The 22,014-nt window shown below is 50.4% G+C and overlaps 1 protein-coding gene across 2 annotated transcripts in view; it reads right to left on the reverse strand.

The window, feature by feature from the left end:
- NOX5 (NADPH oxidase 5) overlaps positions 1-22,014 on the reverse strand; it is a 39,818-nt gene that overhangs the window by 15,264 nt on the left and 2,540 nt on the right. Inside the window, exons 2-12 of one of the 2 annotated variants that reach the window (XM_070622325.1) lie at positions 19,077-19,669; positions 18,347-18,470; positions 17,065-17,215; positions 12,940-13,150; positions 11,085-11,319; positions 9,621-9,774; positions 9,219-9,397; positions 7,696-7,878; positions 5,913-6,045; positions 2,749-2,891; positions 712-906 (exon numbers count right to left, since the gene is read on the reverse strand). In XM_070622325.1, coding sequence (XP_070478426.1) covers positions 712-906; positions 2,749-2,891; positions 5,913-6,045; positions 7,696-7,878; positions 9,219-9,397; positions 9,621-9,774; positions 11,085-11,319; positions 12,940-13,150; positions 17,065-17,107 — 1,476 coding nt within the window. In that variant the 5' untranslated portion in view covers positions 17,108-17,215; positions 18,347-18,470; positions 19,077-19,669. The remainder of the gene's footprint in view (positions 1-711; positions 907-2,748; positions 2,892-5,912; positions 6,046-7,695; positions 7,879-9,218; positions 9,398-9,620; positions 9,775-11,084; positions 11,320-12,939; positions 13,151-17,064; positions 17,216-18,346; positions 18,471-19,076; positions 19,670-22,014) is intronic. The other variant, XM_008538572.2, reaches the window with a different exon arrangement.

Below are 22,014 nucleotides of genomic sequence, written 5' to 3' on the forward strand. Positions count from 1 at the left end.
GTCTCCTGCTGCCCATCCAGTGCTCGTCACATGATACCACATTGCTTCATGTCTGGGGGCCACTGAATGCTGTGTCCCCACGACGTGGGCTGGGACTCCTTACGGTGATTCTAGGAGGTACCCTGTGAGAGAGCCACTCCCCTTCTGACTTTATTTAATCCTTCTGATCGCAAGGAGAAAGCCTTACATCACAGTTAATATATCTTTAACATCTCTCTAACAGTTAACAATTCCTCCTTTTTTTCTCCCTTTTAACAAAGTGAGACAGAAAGAGATTGAGAAAGCATGACAGAGAAAGAGAAAGAGCGAGAGCATGGCAGAGAGAGAGAGAGAGAGCAGGGAGTACAGCTCAGGCTCAGAGCCCCAGCAGGCGGAAACATCTGGCAAGAATTTAATAACGCTGGTTTTCATTGTTTCCACTTTTAGTGCTATCTTCTGTTTATGGCATAAGGTTCTGTTTTACATTAAAGATAGCAACCTAAAGAGTCCTTTTAAAATACATTTAAGCTTCAAGTACAGTTTGGAAGTGAATACTGCAGAAGTTATGCAGGCAGGATGCAGATGACTGGCGCAGAAACGCCCTTAATGTATGGGGCTTCCTGAATGCAGCCCGACACAAAGGGCCTCCCTGCCAAGCCCCAAGGACCCGCCATCCATGGGGAGACAAACCACCGGCTCTCCAGCCTCCAGCCCCAACCTCCGCAGCCTTACCAGGCCCCGGGGCTTGGCCGCGGCTTCCTGCTGTGCCTGAGTCCTGTCCTCTGTCCCCATGCACCCCAGGCCTTGGTGCCCCTGCCTGGGAGTTCCCTTGGGCAGGTAGGACATCAGCTCCACAGTGACATCCTTGTGGGAGGCCATGGCTCCCTGTGCCAAGGCCCCAGACTGGATGGGCTGGGGCTGCAAACCCTGTTTGGTTTCAAACAAAAACTGCTGTATTATTTAAATCACAAAATCATACATGTTAGTTTTTAAAGATTCAGCTTTTACAGAACTTTAAAGAATACAGTGAAAAAGTACCCTGAATCAGACAACATAACTCCTCTAGACATTTTCTCTGTGTCCTTCCAGACTTGTGCGCGTGCGCGTGCACACACACACACATTCTTTCACACAAATGGAACATATCACTCCCTAACCTGGCTTTTCCACTTACTACAGCTACATACTAGCTTTCCCATGCGCGTGCATATACACTTACATCATCTTTTTTAGGCGACTTACTGTTCCATTATAAGAGTGGTCAGTCATGATCTAATTACTTCCATATTGTTGGGCATTTTGATTATCCTCATTTCTCATTATTGTTAACAACCACCATATATAAAGTAGTGCCTTTCCCCTCACTATCTCTTTACCCTGATTTGTTTTTTTCTTCATAGCATTGATTACCACTTGACACAGTACGCATTTTATTTGTTTATTGTCTATCTCCCCTTCCAGAAGGTAGGCAGTGACTATGTCTATTCTGTTTATTGACACATCTCCAGCATCCAGAACGATACTTGGAAAACAGTAGGTGCTGTGCTCAATAAATATTTGTTAAATGAATGAATGAACCAGGTGATTATCATACTTCCTGGGCAGCTGTCCAATTAGCTTTTTAGGGTAAGTCCCTAAAAATGGAATTGCTGGGCCAGTGGGGATGCATATGTAAAACATATGACACATATGGCCAGACTGCCCACCAGAAAGATCGTGCCCATGTATTCTTTGGCAGCTGTGCCTAAGGTCCCAAAGAAACACAGCTTTCAATGTATCTACCCACCGACTCACAGTGTGCCATGACTCATCTGGTTTTGAAAGTCAGCTCCTCCTTCAGAAAGTTTCCCCTGATTAATAGGAGAGAACCCTCTGCTTGTTTCTGCCTACCCCTCCATTTTCCAAAGCTCTGCTCTTGGCACCATTCTAGAAAGTTCCTCTGGTCTGGCCTGGCAGGAGTCCACCTAGCTTTCTCCCCTGGACTTCAAATTCCACAGGGCAAGGAAAGCTGGGGCAGGCCTGGGACAGGCCAGGGGCTCCTCTTCCTCTGACCTTCAGGAGGGTTTCCACATATTAACCTGTGGTACAGCCTACTAAGTGTTCAGGCACCCTCAGCCTCCTCCATCAACTCGTACTTCATCAGGTGGTACTCTGATCTTTCTGTATTCCTCCAAAACCTCCCAGAGCCTGTATTCACTCCAGGTCCCAGCAACTTAATCAGTTTTGTGGGTTTCATCAGGGCTCAAAAGATAACAATGCTGCTGACGGTGATGCTGATGCTGGCGGTGATGGTGATAATGAATGGTGCACCTGGACCATGCTTTGAGCTCACTCAATACTTTACAAGCTTTCATTCCATTGGTCCTTAAAAGAATCATATGAGAAAGGGAGCCGAGGATGGGAACCCCCTCCATTTCATAGATAAACAAACCGAGGCTCAGAGTGGTTAAAGAATGTACCCAAAGCCATATCATTAGAAGGTGTTGGAGCAGAGACGTGGAGGCGGGTTTTTCTGATCTCAATTTCCCCTCTTTCCATCCCCCGACCCCGCCTTCTAATGAAGGACATTGGACTGGGGAGGACCTAGGGTGGTCAGACTTGGAGGAGGATCTTGGACCTTCCAGTCCGCAGTTGCCCTGCTCTCCGTGCTGCTGTGCAACAGGTGTACATGACAGCTGCTCGATAATTGATGCCCACAGACCAGGAAGGCAACTTGGTGCCTGCGGGTTTGCCTCCGCGGTGGACACTTCCTTCCCTACGGCCACCTACCTGGGGCATCCTCTGACTCCTTCTCATCGTCAAACTCCTCGACAGCCTCTTGGGACCACAGTTTGCCGGGTCTGATGCCTTGAAGAACTCATACAGCCTGTTTGTCCACTGGCCTTGGGACCGGATGTGTAGCCAGATGGTGTCTGAGCAGAGACAGGGCAGGAGGGAAGGGGTCAGTGCTGGCCTCCAGAAGGGAGCAGGCCTGTCTCACTGGAGGGATTGGGGCTGTGTGCCCGCTGCTCAAGTCCTGGGTGGAATGTCCTTCCTCAGGCCAAAACTAGCAGCCACCGCCACAGGACTCAGATCTGACGTCTCTGGCGCAGACCTTGCAATCTTTCTCAGTGAAGTCAACCTAAGCCCACACAGTAAGGGTTCAGTGCCCTCTGGCAAGGCAGGGGTCAGAGCAGTCCCGAGTGCCCTGGGAGCTCGCTAGGGATGGGGGCCCTGCCTCCTCCATCTGGCCAGAGTCTCACCAAGGTGGGGACCAGCTCCCTCCCACGTTCAACCAGGTGCCTGTCAACTGCTCTGCACACAGCAGGTGCTCAGTGGTGGGACCAACGGCCTTCACTGCGCCCAGCGCCTGGGATGTAGTGGGTGCTTTACTATTCTCTGCTGAGTGGGTGGCTGGGGGAAAGGTGGTGTGGGGTGGCTACCCCTGTGCTGAGCGCACTAGAGACAACCCATAACACTGGAGCAAGGAGGCCCCTAAGAGATCGCCTGGTCCAGCATTCTGATTCTTTTCTTTTATTCTAAACCATGGACTCTTGGCAGTCCTGTGAAGGCAATGGATAGACCCCTTCTCAGAACTAGGTTTTTAAATACATAATGTAACATACATAGAAATTACGAGTGAGACCAATTATAATGAGATAGTTATCGAAATATTAAAAAACACATGAAATAACGAGATCCAGCAGGAGTTGCCTGGCCACTGGAACCCCGACTAGTGATGAGCACAAATGACATCCTGAGGTATCGGCAACAACTACGATGTGAAATAAAACAATCTATGGTTTTTATTTCAAAAAAGCCACAGGTATTGTTAATGTGACTGAGGTTTACTGCCTGCATTCATAATTGAAGAAAATGCTAAATTTCAGTTAGAGGTTAGTGAAAATAAAGATGTCACTTCTTTTCCCCATCCAAGTTCACGAATGCACTGGTTCACCCCTGTATTTACAGAGGCCCAAGGAGGTCTGGCTGCTCGCACAGCTCTGTGGGGAGGGAATTGGAGAGTTGGGACTGGAGCTCAGGTCCCAGATCCCTGCTCCAGGCACCCCTGAGGCTTCCTCTCCTTCAGGTGCAGGTGCCGGAGGGTTGGCCATGCCTTGTCTACACACGCACACCCCGAAGTGTCTCACACAGTGACTCAGATGCAGGAGGGCTCCCTGAGTGTCAGTTGAGTGCAATCAACCACAGCTGCCAATCTGAGTCCCGCTCCTGGTTTCTGCAAACCAGCTCTGTAAACAAAGTGGGACTATTCAGCAGCCCCCGCAGACTCACTCAGCTACGACAGGAGACTTGGGGCCCACGAGACAGCAGATTCCGAGCTGAGACCTGAAGAAACTCCTTCAAGAACTGGTCAAATAAATGACCCAACCATAGAATTAACAGTCACTATAATCATATTAGTATCTCTACATTGGAATACTACACAGTCAAGAAAAAGAAGAGTTCTTTTTTTAAAAGAACTGATGTGCAAAGATTTCCATGACATACTGTTCAACGAAGAAAAGCAAGCTGCAAAGAACTGCAGTGGGATTCTATGTAGCAAAATTCTCTCTACATCTGATTACCCAAGCAGATAGAGAGAGAGAGGTCTGGAAGGCTGTTACTCAAAAGATTGACAGTGGTTTTCTTTGGATGGAATTCTCTGAGGGATTTTCATTTTCTTCAGTACATATTTCTATATTGTCTGAATTTTCTGAGAGTATATATTTTCTTTACAAAACAGAAAAGGAACGAAAAACAAGAAGAAAATAACCTGCCCTCTCCAACCCCCACCCCCCACTTGGCCCCGTTGTACATCCAGGCCACCACTCAGGGGTCTCTGGGGCAGGGGGTGTGCAGTCTCACGTGGGGAACCCCGGCCTGGGGTGTGCGCCCTGAGCTGTGGGGCTTGGCCAGGGGTCCTGCTGGGCTGGGGCTGGGAGGATCCTAAGTGGAGCTAATGCCCCCAATGGGGATAAGGCAGAAGCCCTGAAAACCAGGACCTTTGACCCCTGAGCAACCCTGGGGCTGAGCAACAGTCTTGCTCCAACAGCTCATGCAAGGCCCTCCCTGTCAGAAGCTCCATGTGAGGAGGGAAGGCCAATCTCTGGCCAGGAGGGCAGAGGTCCAGGTTGTGGCTCCAACAACAGCCCAGAACCAGAAGGAAGGCACGTGCATGTGTGGGGGTCAGAGGACAGCTGGGCCAAGGAAGGGTCAATGGAGCAGCTCCATGGTCGCTGGGGCCCACCGAGGAACAGGAGTGGTCCAGGGAAGGGGGAGGAGGTGAGGGACTCTGCTGCCTTGCGCCTCCACAGGGCTCGTGCCCACATGGAGTGGGGAAGCCTGGCTTCCTGTCATGGCCGCCTTGAAAACGCCCTGGGACACCCTCCTCTGAGGCTGCTACTCCTCCGCTTAAGACCTCTGCGGCTCCCTGCTGCCTGCGCGAACCGGCTTCCAACTCTGCCTTCGAAGTCCTCCTGGGACCCACCCTGGCTCTAGTCGGCTTTGCCAGCCACACGTGTCCCTTTCATCCCTTCTCTGACCCTCTCTCCTGTCCCTCTGTCTCCTTCCCTCCCTCCCTTCCTTCCTCCCTCCTTCCTTCATCTAACTAACCTGGGTTTCCAGGTTTTCACACTTTTCCTTATGCTTCGCCCTCTGCCTCCTCCCCCATCTCCTTCTTTATCTAGTAAACTCCTACCAACCCTTCAAAGTTCAGCTGAAATGCCACCCTGTTTGCGAAGCCTTGCCCACTTGTCCCATCCTGCCAGGCACGGCAGCTGGGACAGCCCTGACCACTCCGCTGTGTCTGCCTCCTTGTTTCAGAGGGAGCTTGCGGAGGTCAACTTTGCATCTCTGGTCTGTTCACCTCTGTTCCCGGTTCCCAGCCTGTGCTCGGCACACGGCAGGACTGAGTAAACGCCTGCTGAGCCACTGGAGGGTTGGCATTCACGCACCTTTCTGCTCGGGAGCACTGCTGATGGTGAAGGGGTGCCACTCGTAGCGCGCGATGGTGGGGATGTTCAGATACAAGTAGTCGCCAGGCCTGTAGTGGAAAAGAGGGGGCCTCTTGATGAGGAGATGAGTGACCTGGGGAGAGAAGAGAGAGACCAGGGTCATTTGTGCCGGGCCAAAGCCACAGGGATCCCCAGGGCCAGAGGGCAGAGGCTGGGCCATCCTCCACCATAAACCAGGCTGGGCCCAGACACAAGAGCCTCTGTGCCTGTGAGTGGGGGCTCACCCCGCAGCACATCTGCCAACCAGGGTGGGTGGCGATCAGAGAAGGGGTGAGTCAGGCTGCGTCTCAAGTGGGGATCATGGTTTGATTCCACTTCTTCTGGTGTAAACGCTGCTTTCCAGTGAAGCACCTCCTCTGTGAAGCCCCCCCTGACTGCTCTAGCCCCCTTCTTGGCACTTCTGTAGCCCTTGGCTGGCATTCCAACCACTAACGGGCATCTCCCCCAGGATAACAGCAGCTTGACAATAGCTTCAGTTGATTGAGCGCCTGCCGTGCCAGAGCTGTGTGGAGCACTTTAAGCGTCATCTCTAGTCCTCACAGCAACTGTCTGGGATGATGTCACACCTTCTCCGCTTTACAGGGAGACGCTGAGGCTCCGGGAGGTTAAATAGCTTGCTCGAGGCCACCAGCTGGGAAACCGTGGGAGCTGAATCCAGTCACGGCTGTCTGTCGCCAGAGCCTCATTACTTAGCTTCCACGTCTTCAGACTCCAGTTGTGCAGAGCCAAGGCCCCCAAGAACTGCCTTCTCCTTCTCCATAAACGCCCCAGTCACTCAGACTCCTGGGAGTCAGCCTCGACTCCTTCCTCTCTCTACCCCAAAATGCAGCCAGTCACCGCTTGAGTCTTCCTGTGACATGCCCCTCCCCACCCCACAGCCACGGCCCCAGTTCAGGGGGAAGGCCCTCAGGAGCTCTCATCTGCATATGTGCAAAAGCCTCCCCAGGGGGCCTCTCCAGGCCACTGGCCACAATGCAACCCAAGAAATCCAGCCCGAGTATGAGCCAGCCTCACCCACACCCTCCCCCACCTACCCAGGGGGTCCTGTGGCTCAAACCGCGAGACTCCGTGTACCCTCAAGCCCTGCCCACACCTCTAGCTCCTCCCCGGCAACCTGGCCCCAGCTGTGCCAAATTACCTGTAGTCCCCCAAGTACAGGATACCCTTTACAACTCTGTGCCTTTGCCCATGCTGTTCCTTCTCCCAGCAATACCCTTCCCTGTCTTGTCTATCCAACAAACTCCTACTCATCTCTCAAAACCCTGATATGGCACTCCTCCCTCATTCTGAAGCCTTCTCCGACCTCTCAAAGACAAAGAGTTTAATACCTCCCAAGACTGTACTTCTCTCACCAACACAGCCCTGCACTGTAATGAAAGGGCAGGACCTCACCCCCCACCACTAGCCTGTGGACCTGTGGAGAGCAGGACAGTGCCTGAGGCTTCTCTATGTCCCTGTCACCTAGCACAGGCCCTGGCACCTTGTAGGCACTTAATGTACGCTTACTAAAAATGTTCTCCGCAGACCTCGCCTTCAGTAGTATCCTGCCTTCCCGTCATCCCCTTCCTAAGGTATCACTCCGGGAGGCTGGACTGACCCTTGCACTTTGCTTGTCTCCTTCTCTGTGCCAGGGCTCCCTATTTCCTTGGGACTCTGACAGGGTACCCAGCTGCTGCACTCCACCACCTCTGACGTCCCTTGGCCCCTCAGGCCCCCTTCGCACCTTGGAAGGGAGGAGGTTGACTTCCACGATGCTCAGGGCCGCCATGCGGGATACTGTCAGCCCGAAGGCCTTCTCCAGGAAGAACAAGATGCCAGGGACCAGCAGCCACTTCCAGAAGTTGGGCCCGTGCAGGATGAGCAGGAGCCACATGGCAAGGTAGGACAGGTGGGTCCAGTAGAACACCTGTGGGGTGGGAATCGTAAGCTGCCAGAGCTCAAGGCCTGGGGGTGGGACAGAGCCACGGTGCAGGGCCATCCTCAAAGCCAGGATGGTGCCCAGGGCCTTGGCCATACACACCCTCTCCTGGGGACGGGGCAGGGGAGGGGGCTGGGGGCGGGAAGCTTCACTGCTTCTTTGTTCTGGGGGTTTGGCCCCAGGAGCCTGTAAGGGAAGACTTCTGGTGCCAGCGGCAAACATCTGAAACACGTGCCTGGGGATGTCTGAGCAGAGTGGAGCACCCCCAAAGGGCTCATGGGCAACCCATCACATTGACCCTTTCTCAGGGGGAAGAAAGGAAAGACAGCAATGGTTTCTCGGGAGTGAAGAAGAAAGAGCAGAACACTGAGTTTTAAAACCTGCTCTGCTACCAGCTGTGTCTCACTAGCGGGACCTCGGGCTAGCAAAGTACTTTTTTTAGTGTCAGATTCCTCCCTGGTCAAACGAGGATGCTGATTCCTACTTCAAGGGTTACTGCTGGCCCAGAGGAGGTGCTCCGTACATATCTGTTTCTGATGCGACCAGATCAGTCTGGGGGACAGTCCAGGTCTCCAAACCAAATCCTCTGTGACCTCCTGCATCTTGAGGAGGCCGGAGACAAGGAAGCAAAGATGGAACTAACACTTCCAGAGCACACATGTGCCAGGTGTGTAGACAGTGGCTTCACATATATTAGCTCATTTAATTCCTAAAATATTATAGCTCCATTTTACAGACAAGGAAGCTGAGGGACCTGTAAGTAGTGAGGTGGGGATCTGAACCCTGGTGAGCCTGTGTTCCTTCCCCTCCCTGTGCCATCTTGAGCCCAGTTTAATCCAACTAGGGCAAGGGGATAAGCCAGCAAAAAGGCAGAATCTTCCACAGCAAAACATTTTCAGGGCCGGCCCGGTGGCGCAGCGGTTAAGTGTGCACATTCCGCTTCTTGGTGGCCCGGGGTTCGCCGGTTCAGATCCCAAGTGCGGACATGGTACCGCTTGGCACACCATGCTGTGGTAGGCGTCCCACATATAAAGTAGAGGAAGATAGCCACGAATGTTAGCTCAGGACCAATCTTCCTCAGCAAAAAGAGGAGGACTGGTGGCAGATGTTAGCTCAGGGCTAATCTTCCTCAAAAAGAGAACAAAAACAAAAAGACATTTTCACTTGGCAGACAGTAACTACAGCCCAATGGCAGAGAGCAATCACATGCACATAATATGCAGAGCAGCCTGGGACCTTCCTGGGCTCTGGAGTAAGTTAGAGGGGACACAGCAAGAAACGAAAGAGGGAGCCTAGCCTGGGAGAATCAAAAGGCCAAGGGCTGGCACCTCGAAGTAGCCACTCCTGCGGACGCAGGGGCTGGAGCAGGCGAACATGAGGAGCAGCAGCAGCAGGAGAGCCACACCGGTCGGGGAAGCCAAGCCGTGGACCCAGCCAATGCCAGGCCTCGTGGTGAGCAGCAGTTCCCAGAACTGGAAGGGGCTGGTGTCAGACTGAGCCTGGAGCGCTGGAGACAAGCACAAGACGAGCTATTCCCACTCCACCTTCTCTTTGGGGTGCCCACCTGTCCCCATCAGACACCCGCGCAGGCAGGGACTTTTGTCCAGAGTGCCAGCTTATCCAGGGCACCCCTTCTCCATCCATTGGGCAGGGAGGACACTCAGGGGCTGGAAAGCTCAGTGGTTTGTGAAAGGCCCAGGTCCCACCACCCCTAGTCCTAGGCTACTCACCAAAGTTCACAACGTGGGCCACAGTGTGCACAAGGGAGAGCCCAACCACCACGTAGCCCATTAGCTGGTGGAACTGGATGTTCTGGTCCAGCGGCAGGACCTGAGCCAGCCACGTGGCCCGTAGCCACGTAAGGCAGCGCCTGAGCATCAGCACCTGGCCGGGCAAAGCAGCAGAGAGCCCCACCTGGTTCTCCCTCTGCCCTGTCCTCCTTTCTCCGGCAGTTGTCCTCCAGCAACCCCCCTCCACCCAAGCTGGCTGTGTTTCCTGAATGGGCCCCATCACCATCTCCCCTGCCCCCAAGCCTTCACTGCTCCCCTGGGTCCACAGCTGGGGTCTCCAAAGTAGGGTCCCCAGAACTGGGGTGGGAAGAGAAAATGTTCCAGAATGTCTGCTGGTATTACTCACATCTAAACACGTGAGAAACACATAAGCTTTCACTAATGTTTAATATCCGTGTTGACATGGTGCCCGCATTTAGTCTGTAAGTCAGACAGGCACGTGTTCCATGCAGTTTTCGAGGCCTCCTCGGGGAAGACAGGGCTTCCCAAAAGGCTTATGATGAGGACTCCCTCATCTGTTCATCTGCTTTTAGTGTATTTGTGTGCGCAGACGTGTGGACTACAGATCACACTATCTGGTTTTAACTTCACTGAGCTAGCTGCCCCTCACAGAAAGGACAAGTAGCTTAAAAAGATTCCTGGCAGAGCAAGCGTTGATTGAAAATAGTGTTAACAATGCACGAGCAAGTAACCGAGGTGGGGCACGTGTCTCCCACTCAGGGGATGAGCTCTTCGTCTCGTTATGAGGTTAAAAACAAAACCCACCCTAACAAGAAGCCGACATTTTCCAGGAGCGTATTCGAACTGGAGATGTACATCCCTGCTTGTTAAGGATGACCTCGCCTTGTAGTTACGCTGTGCCCTAAGTCTATCGCCTAGTGATGATAGCGCATGAACATGATTATGTCAGTGAGCATCTATTGGGTTATTGGGAGGGTTTTTTGTTTTCTGTTTTTCTTTTGTTTTAATTGTAAGAGTGTGTGATCAAATATACTTGGAGACCTCAGTCTCTGGTCCAGAGGATCACATCCTGACTCAGTCTAGCATTCAAGGCCTCTTGAAGCATTCTTTCTCTGGTTGGAGCCCTGCACAGGAGCCAGCCGCGCTCCTTGGGGTCCACCATAGGGTTGCTGTGAATATCAAATGGAAAGTGCTTAGCACCAGAACTGGTACGCAGTAAGTGCACAAAAATGTCAGCTATGTTATTTAAGTGCTGTGTCACTATGGACAAGTCACTACCCCTCTCTGGGCCCTAGTGTCCACCACTAAGTGTTGGCCCAGCTGATTTCTAAGGTGCCGTCCTGCTCCCGCCCTCCAGATGTCCGCGTGTGGGTGGTTTTCTCTAGGAGGAGCCTACAAAGGTCCCCCTGCCCGCTTCCCTGCGTCGTGCCTGCGGCGCCCTACCGCGATGAAGCTGCAGTCGAAGTTGAGGCACTGGCCGCAGCCCTTGGCCACCATGACGCTGGCGCCGAGAGCCCGGTGCGCGTTGGCCGCCAGCGCGAAGAGCAGCACGTGGAGGCCCACGTAGGCGGCCAGGCAGAGCAGCTGGCTGCGGTGGTTGTGCCAGTAGGCGGAGGTCAGCGGGCGAGGACGGCGCGGGCGCGGCCGGGCGGCCGGGGCTGTCAGCCAGTGGGCAGCGCTGCGAGAGAGGGGCTCCATTCAGAAGGACGCGGTGGGGCGCACTGGGGAGGGGAGGAATCCATGCGGGGTGCGGCTGGACCGCTGGAGTCTGAACCTGGAGACCCCACTCCCGCTGTAGCCCACCAGCTCTCTGGAACTTCGTGGCAAGCAGGCCGGCTTCCTTTGACACTAGGAAACAGAGGAGTCAAGTGACTTGCTTACAGTCACACAGCTAGGTGAAACTGGGATGGAACTCCTGTCTGTCTGATGCCACATCCACGGCTATTTTTATTACCTCTCTTTATGTCCCAGTTGAAAAAAGAAAAAGGGCAACCGAAAAGGATGGAAGAATCTGAGACATGTTGTGGTAAATAACCCACAAGAAAGTTAATACACAAAAAGAATGAACTGCAAAACTGGCACTATTCAGAGCTTGGAGTCAGACCAATTTGGGTCTGTTGCTACACCCTATTTATATCATTTTCTCCACCACCCTTATCAAACTTGGACTTCTCTCGTGTATGTATTTGTCTCTCCGTCTGGAATGCAGCCCCTCCAGGGCACTGCCTTTATTTAAAACAATGCACGTGCATAGTAGCTGCTGACCAAGTTGAATAAACTACTGTCCGCTGATTATTTGTGTGATCCTGGCATGCTACTTTGCGTGAAGTGACTTCAATTTCCTTTTGTAACTTTAATTTCCTTTTACAAATATACCACTGCTCTAAAATGGATTTTATAAAATGCCCTCTAGTTCCTGCCATAAAACTACATCTCTATAAAATGCATTCCCTGAAGGTACTCAATGCATTTTAGAGCACATAGTAGGTGCTTAATACTGTGAGTTGATTCTAAAGTGACACTGTTGAAAACGCAGGCATGACAATAGCTGCCTTGCACAAGGACAGACTTTTGCCATCTGGAGAAAGCAGGCAGGGCTGGACTAAGCTGGGTTGGGGCTAGTCTGGGCGCGGCTGATCTGGGTGGGGCTGATCTGGGGCGGGGCTTATCTGGAGCAGGGCTGATGTGGAGCAGGGCTGATCTGGGCTGGGCTGATCTGGGGCAGGGCTGATCTGGGGCTGGGCTGACCTAGGGCTTGGCTGATCTGGGGCAGGGCTGATCCGGAGCAGGGCTGATCTGGGCGGGGCTGATCTGGGGCTCGGCTGATCCGGGGCAGGGCTGATCTGGAGCAGGGCTGATCTGGGGCAGGGCTGATCTGGAGCAGGGCTGATCTGGGGCGGGGCTGATCTGGGGCGGGGCTGATCCGGAGCAGGGCTGATCTGGGCGGGGCTGATCTGGGGCGGGGCTGATCTGGGGCAGGGCTGATCTGGGAGGGGCTGATCTGGGGCAGGGCTGATCTGGAGCAGGGCTGATCTGGGAGGGGCTGATCTGGGGCGGGGCTGATCTGGAGCAGGGCTGATCTGGGAGGGGCTGATCTGGGGCGGGGCTGATCTGGGGCGGGGCTGATCTGGGGCAGGGCTGGAACGGAGCTGATCTTGGGTGGGGCTGGGCCCGGGCTGGTGTGGGACTGGGGCGAGACTGGGTGGTGTTCAAGGATCCTTAGTGCATTCAGGCCCTTCTTCGCACCTGGAGTCTAACCCCAACGCGGGCAGTTCCTATGCCGGAGACAGGGCAGTACCTGATGGTCAGGTTCTCCATGACCCCGGGAAAGCGCTGCAGCTCCTCTCGGAGCTCTTCGAAGGTGATGGCGCCGCTGCAGTCCTTGTCGGCTGACTCGAAGAGCGCCAGCGTCAGCTGGTCCAGCTTCTCATCGGGCAGCGAGATGGCGCTCTCGCGCAGGCACGACTGCAGCACCGTGCGCAGCTCATCTGGGTCGATGGAACCATTGCCTGTCCCAAGTGGGGATGAAGTCCAGTGGGGGCCTGCCCCTGGACCTCACTCTGTACCTGCAGACTCCCCCTGCCCTGCACAGCCATTGCATCGAGTGGTGGACTTTTCCTGTTCACCCACCTCTAGCTTTCTGCCAACCAACTCCCTTTAGGGGTATAGACCAGGCAATCAAAGGACATCTGTCACCTCAGCTCACAAACATCCATGGCTTCCTGCTGCCGACCTCAACAGAGATAAATACCTCCCCAAGCATGGAGAATCTCTGGTCTTAGTGCATGCCTTTATCCAGAATGTGCGGCCTCCTCTCTAAGTACCACTCAACTTCCAAAACCATCTGCCCAGAAGACACACTTGTTTTGCTTAACCTATAAGGAGCTATGTGCCCAGAGCCTAAATTAGCCAGAGGCAAATTGTATATGAGGTGGTGGTGAGGGGGAGTTCCCTTCTGTTCCCCAACTTGTAGCAGACTCTGCTTAGCCATCTTGTCCTGAGAGGCCACAGCTGGGCACTCAAGCCCAGCCATGTGGCCTTATGTGAACATGAGTGGCTAAAAGTGATGTGAGAAGGAAGCCAAAACTACCAACCAAGAAGAGACTTGGGACACTTTTTCTAGGTATATTTTCATTTTTTGTGAGCAGCAGGACCTGTTAGTGGTTTCTTGGTCTGCTTTAGATACAGACACACCCGAGGTGGCAACACGCTTCTGCTCCTTACTAACTGTGTGATGGTGGGCTCTAAGTCCTTTAGAGTAATGAACCTTACTTTGCTCATCTCTAAAATGGGGGTAATAATTCCTCCCTTTGGGAACTGATTCAAGGATAGCAATTAATTATAAAGCAGTTAACGCAGTATCTGGAAGCAGGCAGTTGCACATGAATGGAAAGTCTTGTTGGTGATGCAATCATCATTTGGGCCAAAGCCAAAGTCTGTAATCACCTCACAGTGCAGGGTGTAACACCCCACTCTCCAGCTGCAACTCCTGTCCTTTGGCTTTCCTAACCAAGAGCCACCATGCAACAGGTTTCTGACCACGTCCAGAGCGCCAGTCCCTCCTCCGCCCGCTTCACGCCCTGTTCCATACATCTTTATTCTCTCCTTGGCCAATTTCAAATCCAGGGTCCTCCTCACAAGTATTCTCATGCACACATTCTTCTCCCTTGTCCCTCTGTCCTTCTATTCCACTGACCCTAAAAATATCCCATCCCTTGGTGAATCCAACTATCGGTTTCCTCCGCTCCTGCTCCAGGACAGCTATGCGAACAGTGCTGAAGAAAAGCACCCAAGAGAGCAGGAAGTTCTGCTCACCAGGCACAGGAAGGCCTTCAACTTGCCCAGTGGTCCTCTCACACTTCTCTAGTAAGGTCACTGTCCCACAGTCTGCAAGGACCACTTCTTACCTCCATGGCCGTCGACCTCTGCCTGGCTCTCAGAGAAAACTGAGGCCCCTGGAAGGGAATGCTCTCTAGTCCCTGCCATAAAACTGCAAGCCTCCTTTCACCTGCCCTGCCCTGTCCTCCTCCCACCTCTGTCCACGAGGAGGAGCTGAGTATGCTGCTTCCTCCTGCCACAGGCCAACCGCTCTGACTGAGGTTATTGATAAACCCCAGGTGTGAGCAAAGCTTGGTGGTCAGAAAGCAGTCAGTGATGAGGGGCCCCTGGAGACTAGGGTGTGATCTGAGAAAGATGTTCAGTAAGCAGCATGGTTAACTGCCCATGTAGTTGGGGGGGTGGGTATCAACTTGGGGAGTGGGTCCCCAGGATGAGGTCTGACTAGATTGAGTCAGGTGGGAATGAGAGCTAGAGAAACCCCACAGGCCAGAAGACCTTGCCCAGGAGCAGGTCTGCAGCTAGACTGAGCTTTTCAGGATGCAAATCCAGTCTGTGACTCCCCACTCAACACTCTTCAATGGCTCCCCAATGCTCATTGTATCGAGACTCCAAACCATGGCCTTGGGGGCCTGGACAATCTAGCCTCACCCACCATCCCAGTCTCAGTGGGTACCTCTTTCCTACTTCAGCCTTCCTTCCTCTGATGATTCCAGGCCTTCAGAGATCCTTTAAGCCACAAAGTCACCAGAGATATAAAAACCAGGATGTTCACTGCAGTGTCATTTATAATACCAAAAAAGGGGGGGGGGGTGGTGAGGTACAATGGAATTCTCCATTTTGGTAATGGGGTTTGAGTAAATAGTAATAACAGCTGACACCTATAAAGGCAGTATCCTGTGCTAGGCACTATTCTGAGTTTACATAAGTTAACTAATTTAATCCTCATATCAACCTCATGAGTATGTACTATTATTATGATATGATCATATTCTCATGTGATAAGTGAAGAAACTGAGGCACAGAGAAGTCAAATAACTTGCCCAAGGTCACATAATTAATAAGCCCTGGAGCTGAGATCTGAACTTAGGTGACCTAGCCTCAGAGTCAGAGATCTTCACTACTGGGCTGTGCTGCATGGAACATGGGACCACATACATACAGTGCAATATGATGCAGCCACTGCAAATGATGCTATAACTACATTGAGTTACCACTCCACACCCATTAGATGGTGATTATAAAAAAAAACAACAGAAAACAACAAGTGTTGGCAAGGACGTGGTGAAATTGCAACGCTTGTGCATTGCTGGCAGGAATGAAAAATGGCACAACTTCTCTGGGAAAGGATATGGCAGTTCCTCAGAAATCTAAAAATAGAATGACCATTTGGTACAGCAATTCCACTTCTGGGTGTGTGCTCAAAAGAACTGAAAGCAGAGTCTCGAAGAGATGTTTGTACACCCGTGTTCATAGCGGCATGATTCACAACAGCCGAGAGGGGGAAGCAATACGAGTGTGCATGGAAAGATGAATGGTTAAACAAAAGGTGGTCTGTACATGCAATGCAATATCATTCAGTCTTAAAAAAGACTGGCATGTGGCACAAAATGGATGAAACTTGAGGATATTATGCTAAGAGAAATAAGCCAATCATAAAAGACAAATATTCTATGATTCCACCTAAATGAAGTAACTAGAGCAGTCAAATTCTTAGAGACAGAAAGTAGAGAGGCGGTTGCCGGGGCCTGGGGGAGGCAGCAATGGGAGTTATTGGGTAATTGGTGCCGAGTTTCAGTTTGGAAATATGAGAAGCTTCTGGAGGTGGATGGTGCTGACGGGTGCACGACAACGTGAATGTACTTAATGCTGCTGAACTATACGCTTAAAAAATGGTTAAAGTGGTAAATTTAATGTTATGTATCTTTTACTACAATAAAAATGATATTATAAAGCAATATAGTCTTACATGAACAAATTTTTATGTTGTTTCATGAAAAAAGGCAGTATGTACAGTATAATCGTTTTTGTTTAAAACAAACATTTCAAAGAAATATGTGCGGTCATGAGTGTGTGATCTGTTAGAAGACAGTATAGAAAAATGGGACAAGTGATTTTTGTTTTCTTCTTTAAACCATTCTCTATTGTCTAAAATGTTCACAGTGGGCTTATGCTATTATTATTTTAAAGAAAAAGCAACAAAGCGATTTCTTTTTTCAAACAAAAATGAACAAAGGAAAGTTCTGGCTTCTTGTCACTTGAATGAATGGCATTTGTCTCCTGGACCAGAGATCTCCCTCTCCAACACTCCCTACAAAAGGGAGGCAGGGACCAGACAGAGACACTGGTGTGTGTGTGGGGGGGGGGGGGGGGCGTGAGCATGTGCACGCGCGCGAGCGCGCGCACACACACACACACTCACGGAGACAACTGTCAGCCCCACCCGGAGAGAACAGCCACGCTGGGAGAAAACACACGTCAGGGAGATGGGCCGATTCCTTTTGTCCCCTCCCACTGATGAGTCCCCACCCGTCCCCACCCGTCCCCACTTCCTCCCCGGCCCCGCCCCCGCCCAAAGAGCCCTTACCATCGACGTCGTACACCTGGAAGAGGAATTTGAGTTTGTCCATGGGGTTGCCATGGATGAGCAGGGTCAGCGCCTCGCGAAGCTCCTGGAGGGTGATGGTGCCGCTTCCATCAGAGTCAAACAGGGTGAAGAATCGCTCGGCAAAGAAGGACTGTGGATGGAGAGGGGCGAAGACCGGCACAAGTGTGCCCCCAGGGCCTGGGCTTTGAACCCTTTAACTGTGTGTGTGCGTGTGTGTGTGCGCGCGCATGTCATGTCATGTCAACAATCATGTCCTCCATAGCTGCTGCTTCCCGGGCTGGTGTTAGGCACTGGGAACACAGAAATTAAGACAGGCTGGGTCAGAGTCCCAGATATGCCGTGCCCCCTCGAGGCAGGGAGAGGAGCCTGCTGGGCTCTAGTGTCTGACCTGTAGACCCATGAGTTCACCAGCAAGAAGTCCACTGTGGGCAGTCAACCCCGCCTTGGCTTTACTCTCCCCCTGGATTCCTTGAGTAACACCTTTATCACTCTCTACCATCCTGGATGGCCTTTGTCTTAAGATACTTTACAGCCTCCTGTTACGATGATAATGTATTGCCGGGCAGAAGGTCTTTTTTTCCTTCCCCATATTTACTGTGAAAGGAGGAGAAGCGTTTAGAGTTCTTAGCAGTATCCATGGTCCAGCAAATGGGGGTCCCTCTGATCCAAACAGGGGCATTCAAACAGTTGTTGGCTCACCCTTATCAAGGACACAGGCCACCACCAGATGCCAGCCCAGAGGACAGTTGGGGAGAGGTTGGCACTTGCAGGCTCACTCCTCCCATCTCTCTGCTGATGTCCCCACTGTTTGTCAGGCATTCAGGCTATTATGGGGATGGGCAGAGGACCCATGAAACTGAGAGAGGACTGGCAAGGGTGTGGCTGTGCAAACGGGGCTTTAATGGGGACCGGCCATGGGAAGGCTCATATCGTGAGAGGAAATTTAAGTCTCAGCATCAACTCTGCCATGAGGCTAGTAGAAATTGCGAGGTCGATAGTGTTTCCTAAGATTTGACAGGGTACTGACTTTCAATTTCACATGTTCTTTTGAAGACCCCCAGGAGGCCATGGCTATCAAGAGGGATGGAAGGGCCCCAGTCAGAGACATGAACATCTTTCAACCTTAGAAGTGGGGCCTCAAGTCTGTAGGAACCCTGGGGAGCAAGCTTTCCCTACTTGTGAGATACTGTGTCCTGAGAACCAGTTGCTCTTCCTCTGTAAAATATAAATGCAGGGTCCCTATTCTGGAGTGGACACTTGCCTCTTTCACATTCAGGGCTTTTTTGAAGTCCTGCAGATCGATCTCCCCGTCTTCTCCTGCAATGGTCTCAAACTGGTGGGTCACCCACTGAAGCCACTTGGCATCCTCCTTGCTACTCGTGGTGCTGGGAGACAAAGGAGACGGGTTTATGGGTTTGAGGTGGCCAAGGGCTCATGAGACCTCACGGTGGTCCCAGGCCCTCTGCCTTCCTCTAACTAGGGCCTCAGACTGCCCGTGGGGTTGAATCAGTTTCGGCCATGGAGGGGAGCCTCCCCACAGCTCCTTCTTTACGTCTCTAAGTCCCTGCCTCTTCCTCCCATCTAGCATCTGCTGGCCCAGGCTTCTGTCTCGTTAGGTTCTGGAATGACAGGGCCTTAGTGAGATGGACCTCAGACTGTGGGCATAAGGTCAGGGAAAGGCACGCTGTGGGAGTGCTGGTAATGTGATGATGAAGACTTGCCCCCCTCACATTTACACAACTCTTTACTGTTTTCCAGATACTTCCTACCCACTACTTCATTTGTTCCTCTGATAGTCTGCTGGGCTATGACACTTTACAGGAAGGAAATAGGCTCAGAGAAGTTGAGTAATTTAGAGAAATTTATTCAGCAGGTTAGACATTGAGAGAGAGACAAAGCTCAAATCCAAGCCCAGTATTTTTTCCATTGTGCCCCGCAGCCTCCACCCTCTGTTGGAACCCCTCTAGTACCAGCCACACCAGGACTCAGACCTTGGGTCTGGGCGCTCCAGGTCCAGCGAGTGTTTTGCGATGTCCCAAGCGTATCAGCCATCTAAAACCCTCACAGAGGAGCTGGGTCTACAGCGATCTGAACAGACGTTGGTGGTGAAATGAGTACACCACTTTCTGCGGCGTCAGGACCCAGCAAATCAAAATGGAGGCAGTGAGTGAGGATTTTTTGCATCCCGTTACTATAAATTATCCTCTGAGAGAATGGCTTTGTCTATATCCCATGAGTTTAATATAACCTTAAATGATTTTGCTACAGTCAATCCACATTATTTGGAGATTCTGTATCTGTGAGTTCACCTAGTAGCTAAAATTTACTTGTAACCCTAAAATCAATGATGGCAGCATTTTCGTGGTCATCGTGGACGCGAGGAAAGCAGCAAGAAATTTGAGTCGCTTGATGCACACCTCCGCAGCTGAGGCTGAACCTTGCTTCCGCTTTCATGCTGTGAACAACTGTCCTTTTCGTGAGCTATTTAGTGCTGTGTGTTTCTCATTTTTGTGCTTTTCATTGGTGATTTTGGTCTTTAAAATGCCTCCCAAGAGTAGTGCTGAAGTGCTGTCTAGTGTTGTGCCTTACGGAGAAAATGCATGTGTTAGATCAGCTTTGTTCAGACATGAATTATAGTGCTACTGGTGGTGAGTTCTATGTTAATGAATCAACAATATAACGAATTAATGTTAGATTTTTAAAGGGGTCTTTTAAACAGATACATACATAAAACAAAATTGTGTATTGATCATTTGATGAAAAATTTGTGCCCAGGGGTTGGTAGGAACCAAACCCTGTATTTTCCCTAGGAGCAGTGGTTCAGAATTCACTAACTCGATGTTTGCAGTGACTTTTTTTTTTTTTTGAGGAAGATTAGCCCTGAACTAACATCTGCTGCCAGTCCTCCTCTTTTTGCTGAGGAAGCCTGGCCCTGAGCTAACATCCGTGCCCATCTTCCTCCACTTTATATGTGGGATGCCTGCCACAGCATGGCTTGACAAGCAGTGCCATGTCTGCACCCGCGATCCGAACCAACGAACCCTGGGCCGTCAAATCAAAATGTGCGAACTTAAACGCTGTGCCACTGGGCCAGCCACTGCAGTGACTTTATAAGACATAACTACCATGAATACTGAGAATCCACCATATTTATAAAGACTAAAAATAAATGAGCTAACTTTAGAAAAAGAATAAAATAAACACATACACAAAAGAAGGATAGACTATTAAATATAAAATCTGAAATTGAGGAACTAGAAAACCAAAAAAGGTCAAAAGGATAAATTTATTTTGATTATGGCAATGGGTTTACAGATGTATACATATGTTGAAACTCATGAAATTGTTCATTTTAAATATGCTATTTATTGTACTTCAATTATGACTGAATATAGTGAAAAAGCATGTTAGTTCTTTGAATAAACTAAGTGGAAAAGTATGAGTAAATAAAAAAGTGAAAATAAAAAACAACATTAGTATTGGGAAAGGCAATAGAATTCCAGAAAAGGGAGGGGTTAGAGAAATATAACAGTATCATGTGCAAATGTTTGTTAACTTAGAGAAACGAATTTCAGGAAGAAGGGACAACCTGAACAGACCAACACTCATTTAAGAAATTAGAAAGGCAGTTAAATGTCAACCATTTAAAATGTCAGGCCTAGATTGTTTTTTTAGTGAGTTCTATCTAATTTTCAAGGAATGATAAGTCCAATGTCTCAAATTGTAGAAAATGATGGTAAGATTAGCAATTTATTTTGCAAAGCTAACATTACCCACTCCCAATGAAGATAGCATACAAAAAAAGAAAATGCTAGACAAATTTAATTCATAGAGCTGCAAAACTCCAACTAAAACATAACCAAGTTCAATCCAGAAGTTTGCGTTAAAACTATTAATCCATCTTTATCAGGAAGAACCATTCCAGTAACATAAGGATGATTCACTATTAAGAAATCTATCAATATAAGTCATGATATCAAAAAATTAAAGGAAAAATAGTTTCATTATGTCAAAAAACGTTGAAAGAAGCATCTGCTACAGTTCAACATTCATTTCTAATTAAAACTATAAGAAAATTGAAGGAAATTACCTAAACATGACATAGATGTTTACAAATTAATGGTTTTCTCTCTCTTGTTCATTTGTAATGCTTATTTACTTTCCTTGGTTTATGGCATTAACTCCAATCTCTAAATATTAGCCGATAGTGATGATCAATTTCTGGATTCAAGGTAAACAGACCAAAATCAATGATCTATATCCATCTATATTTATGTAGATATCCATCTATATTTATGTAGATATAAAAATTGCCCTGGTGGTTCACGGGCCCAGGCCTGGCCCTCCAGCCGCCCTGCCCAGCTGTGAGTCTGACCCTGGGGTCCAGGGGTCTTCACTCCCTTCTTGGCCCTCTCTGCCCCTGCTTGCTGCTTCTCCTCCTTCTCCAGCACTCCAGCATGGATAACAGGGGGAGCTGGAGCTTTCCTGGGATGCTCGAGCACATGGGAAATGCCTGAGTGCTCTGTACATGCATTCCATGGACGACCCACAATTGAATCATTTCAGGGTTGTGGGGGCAGATGTTTAGAATCGGAGGCTCTGAGGTCTGGGGCCTGGAAGTGTGGGGTTGTTTTTTTGTTTTTGTTTTTTGAGGAAGATCGGCCCTGAGCTAACATCCACGCCCATCTTCCTCTACTTTATATGTGGGATGCTTGCCACAGCATGGCTTGATAAGCGGTGTACAGGTCTGCACCTGGGATCCAAACTGGCGAACCCCAGGCCGCCGAAGTGGAGCACACGAGCTTAACCACTGCGCCACCGGGCTGGCCCCTGAAAGTGTGAATTTTTAACAAGTACACCCAGAGTCACTGGTTTAACTTGAATGAAAAGAAACTCTCAAATGGTGCTCCTATTTTTTTCTAAAGTGAC

The sequence above is a fragment of the Equus przewalskii genome, chromosome 1, assembly GCF_037783145.1.
Source record: "Equus przewalskii isolate Varuska chromosome 1, EquPr2, whole genome shotgun sequence".
Classification (NCBI taxonomy): Eukaryota; Metazoa; Chordata; class Mammalia; order Perissodactyla; family Equidae; genus Equus; species Equus przewalskii.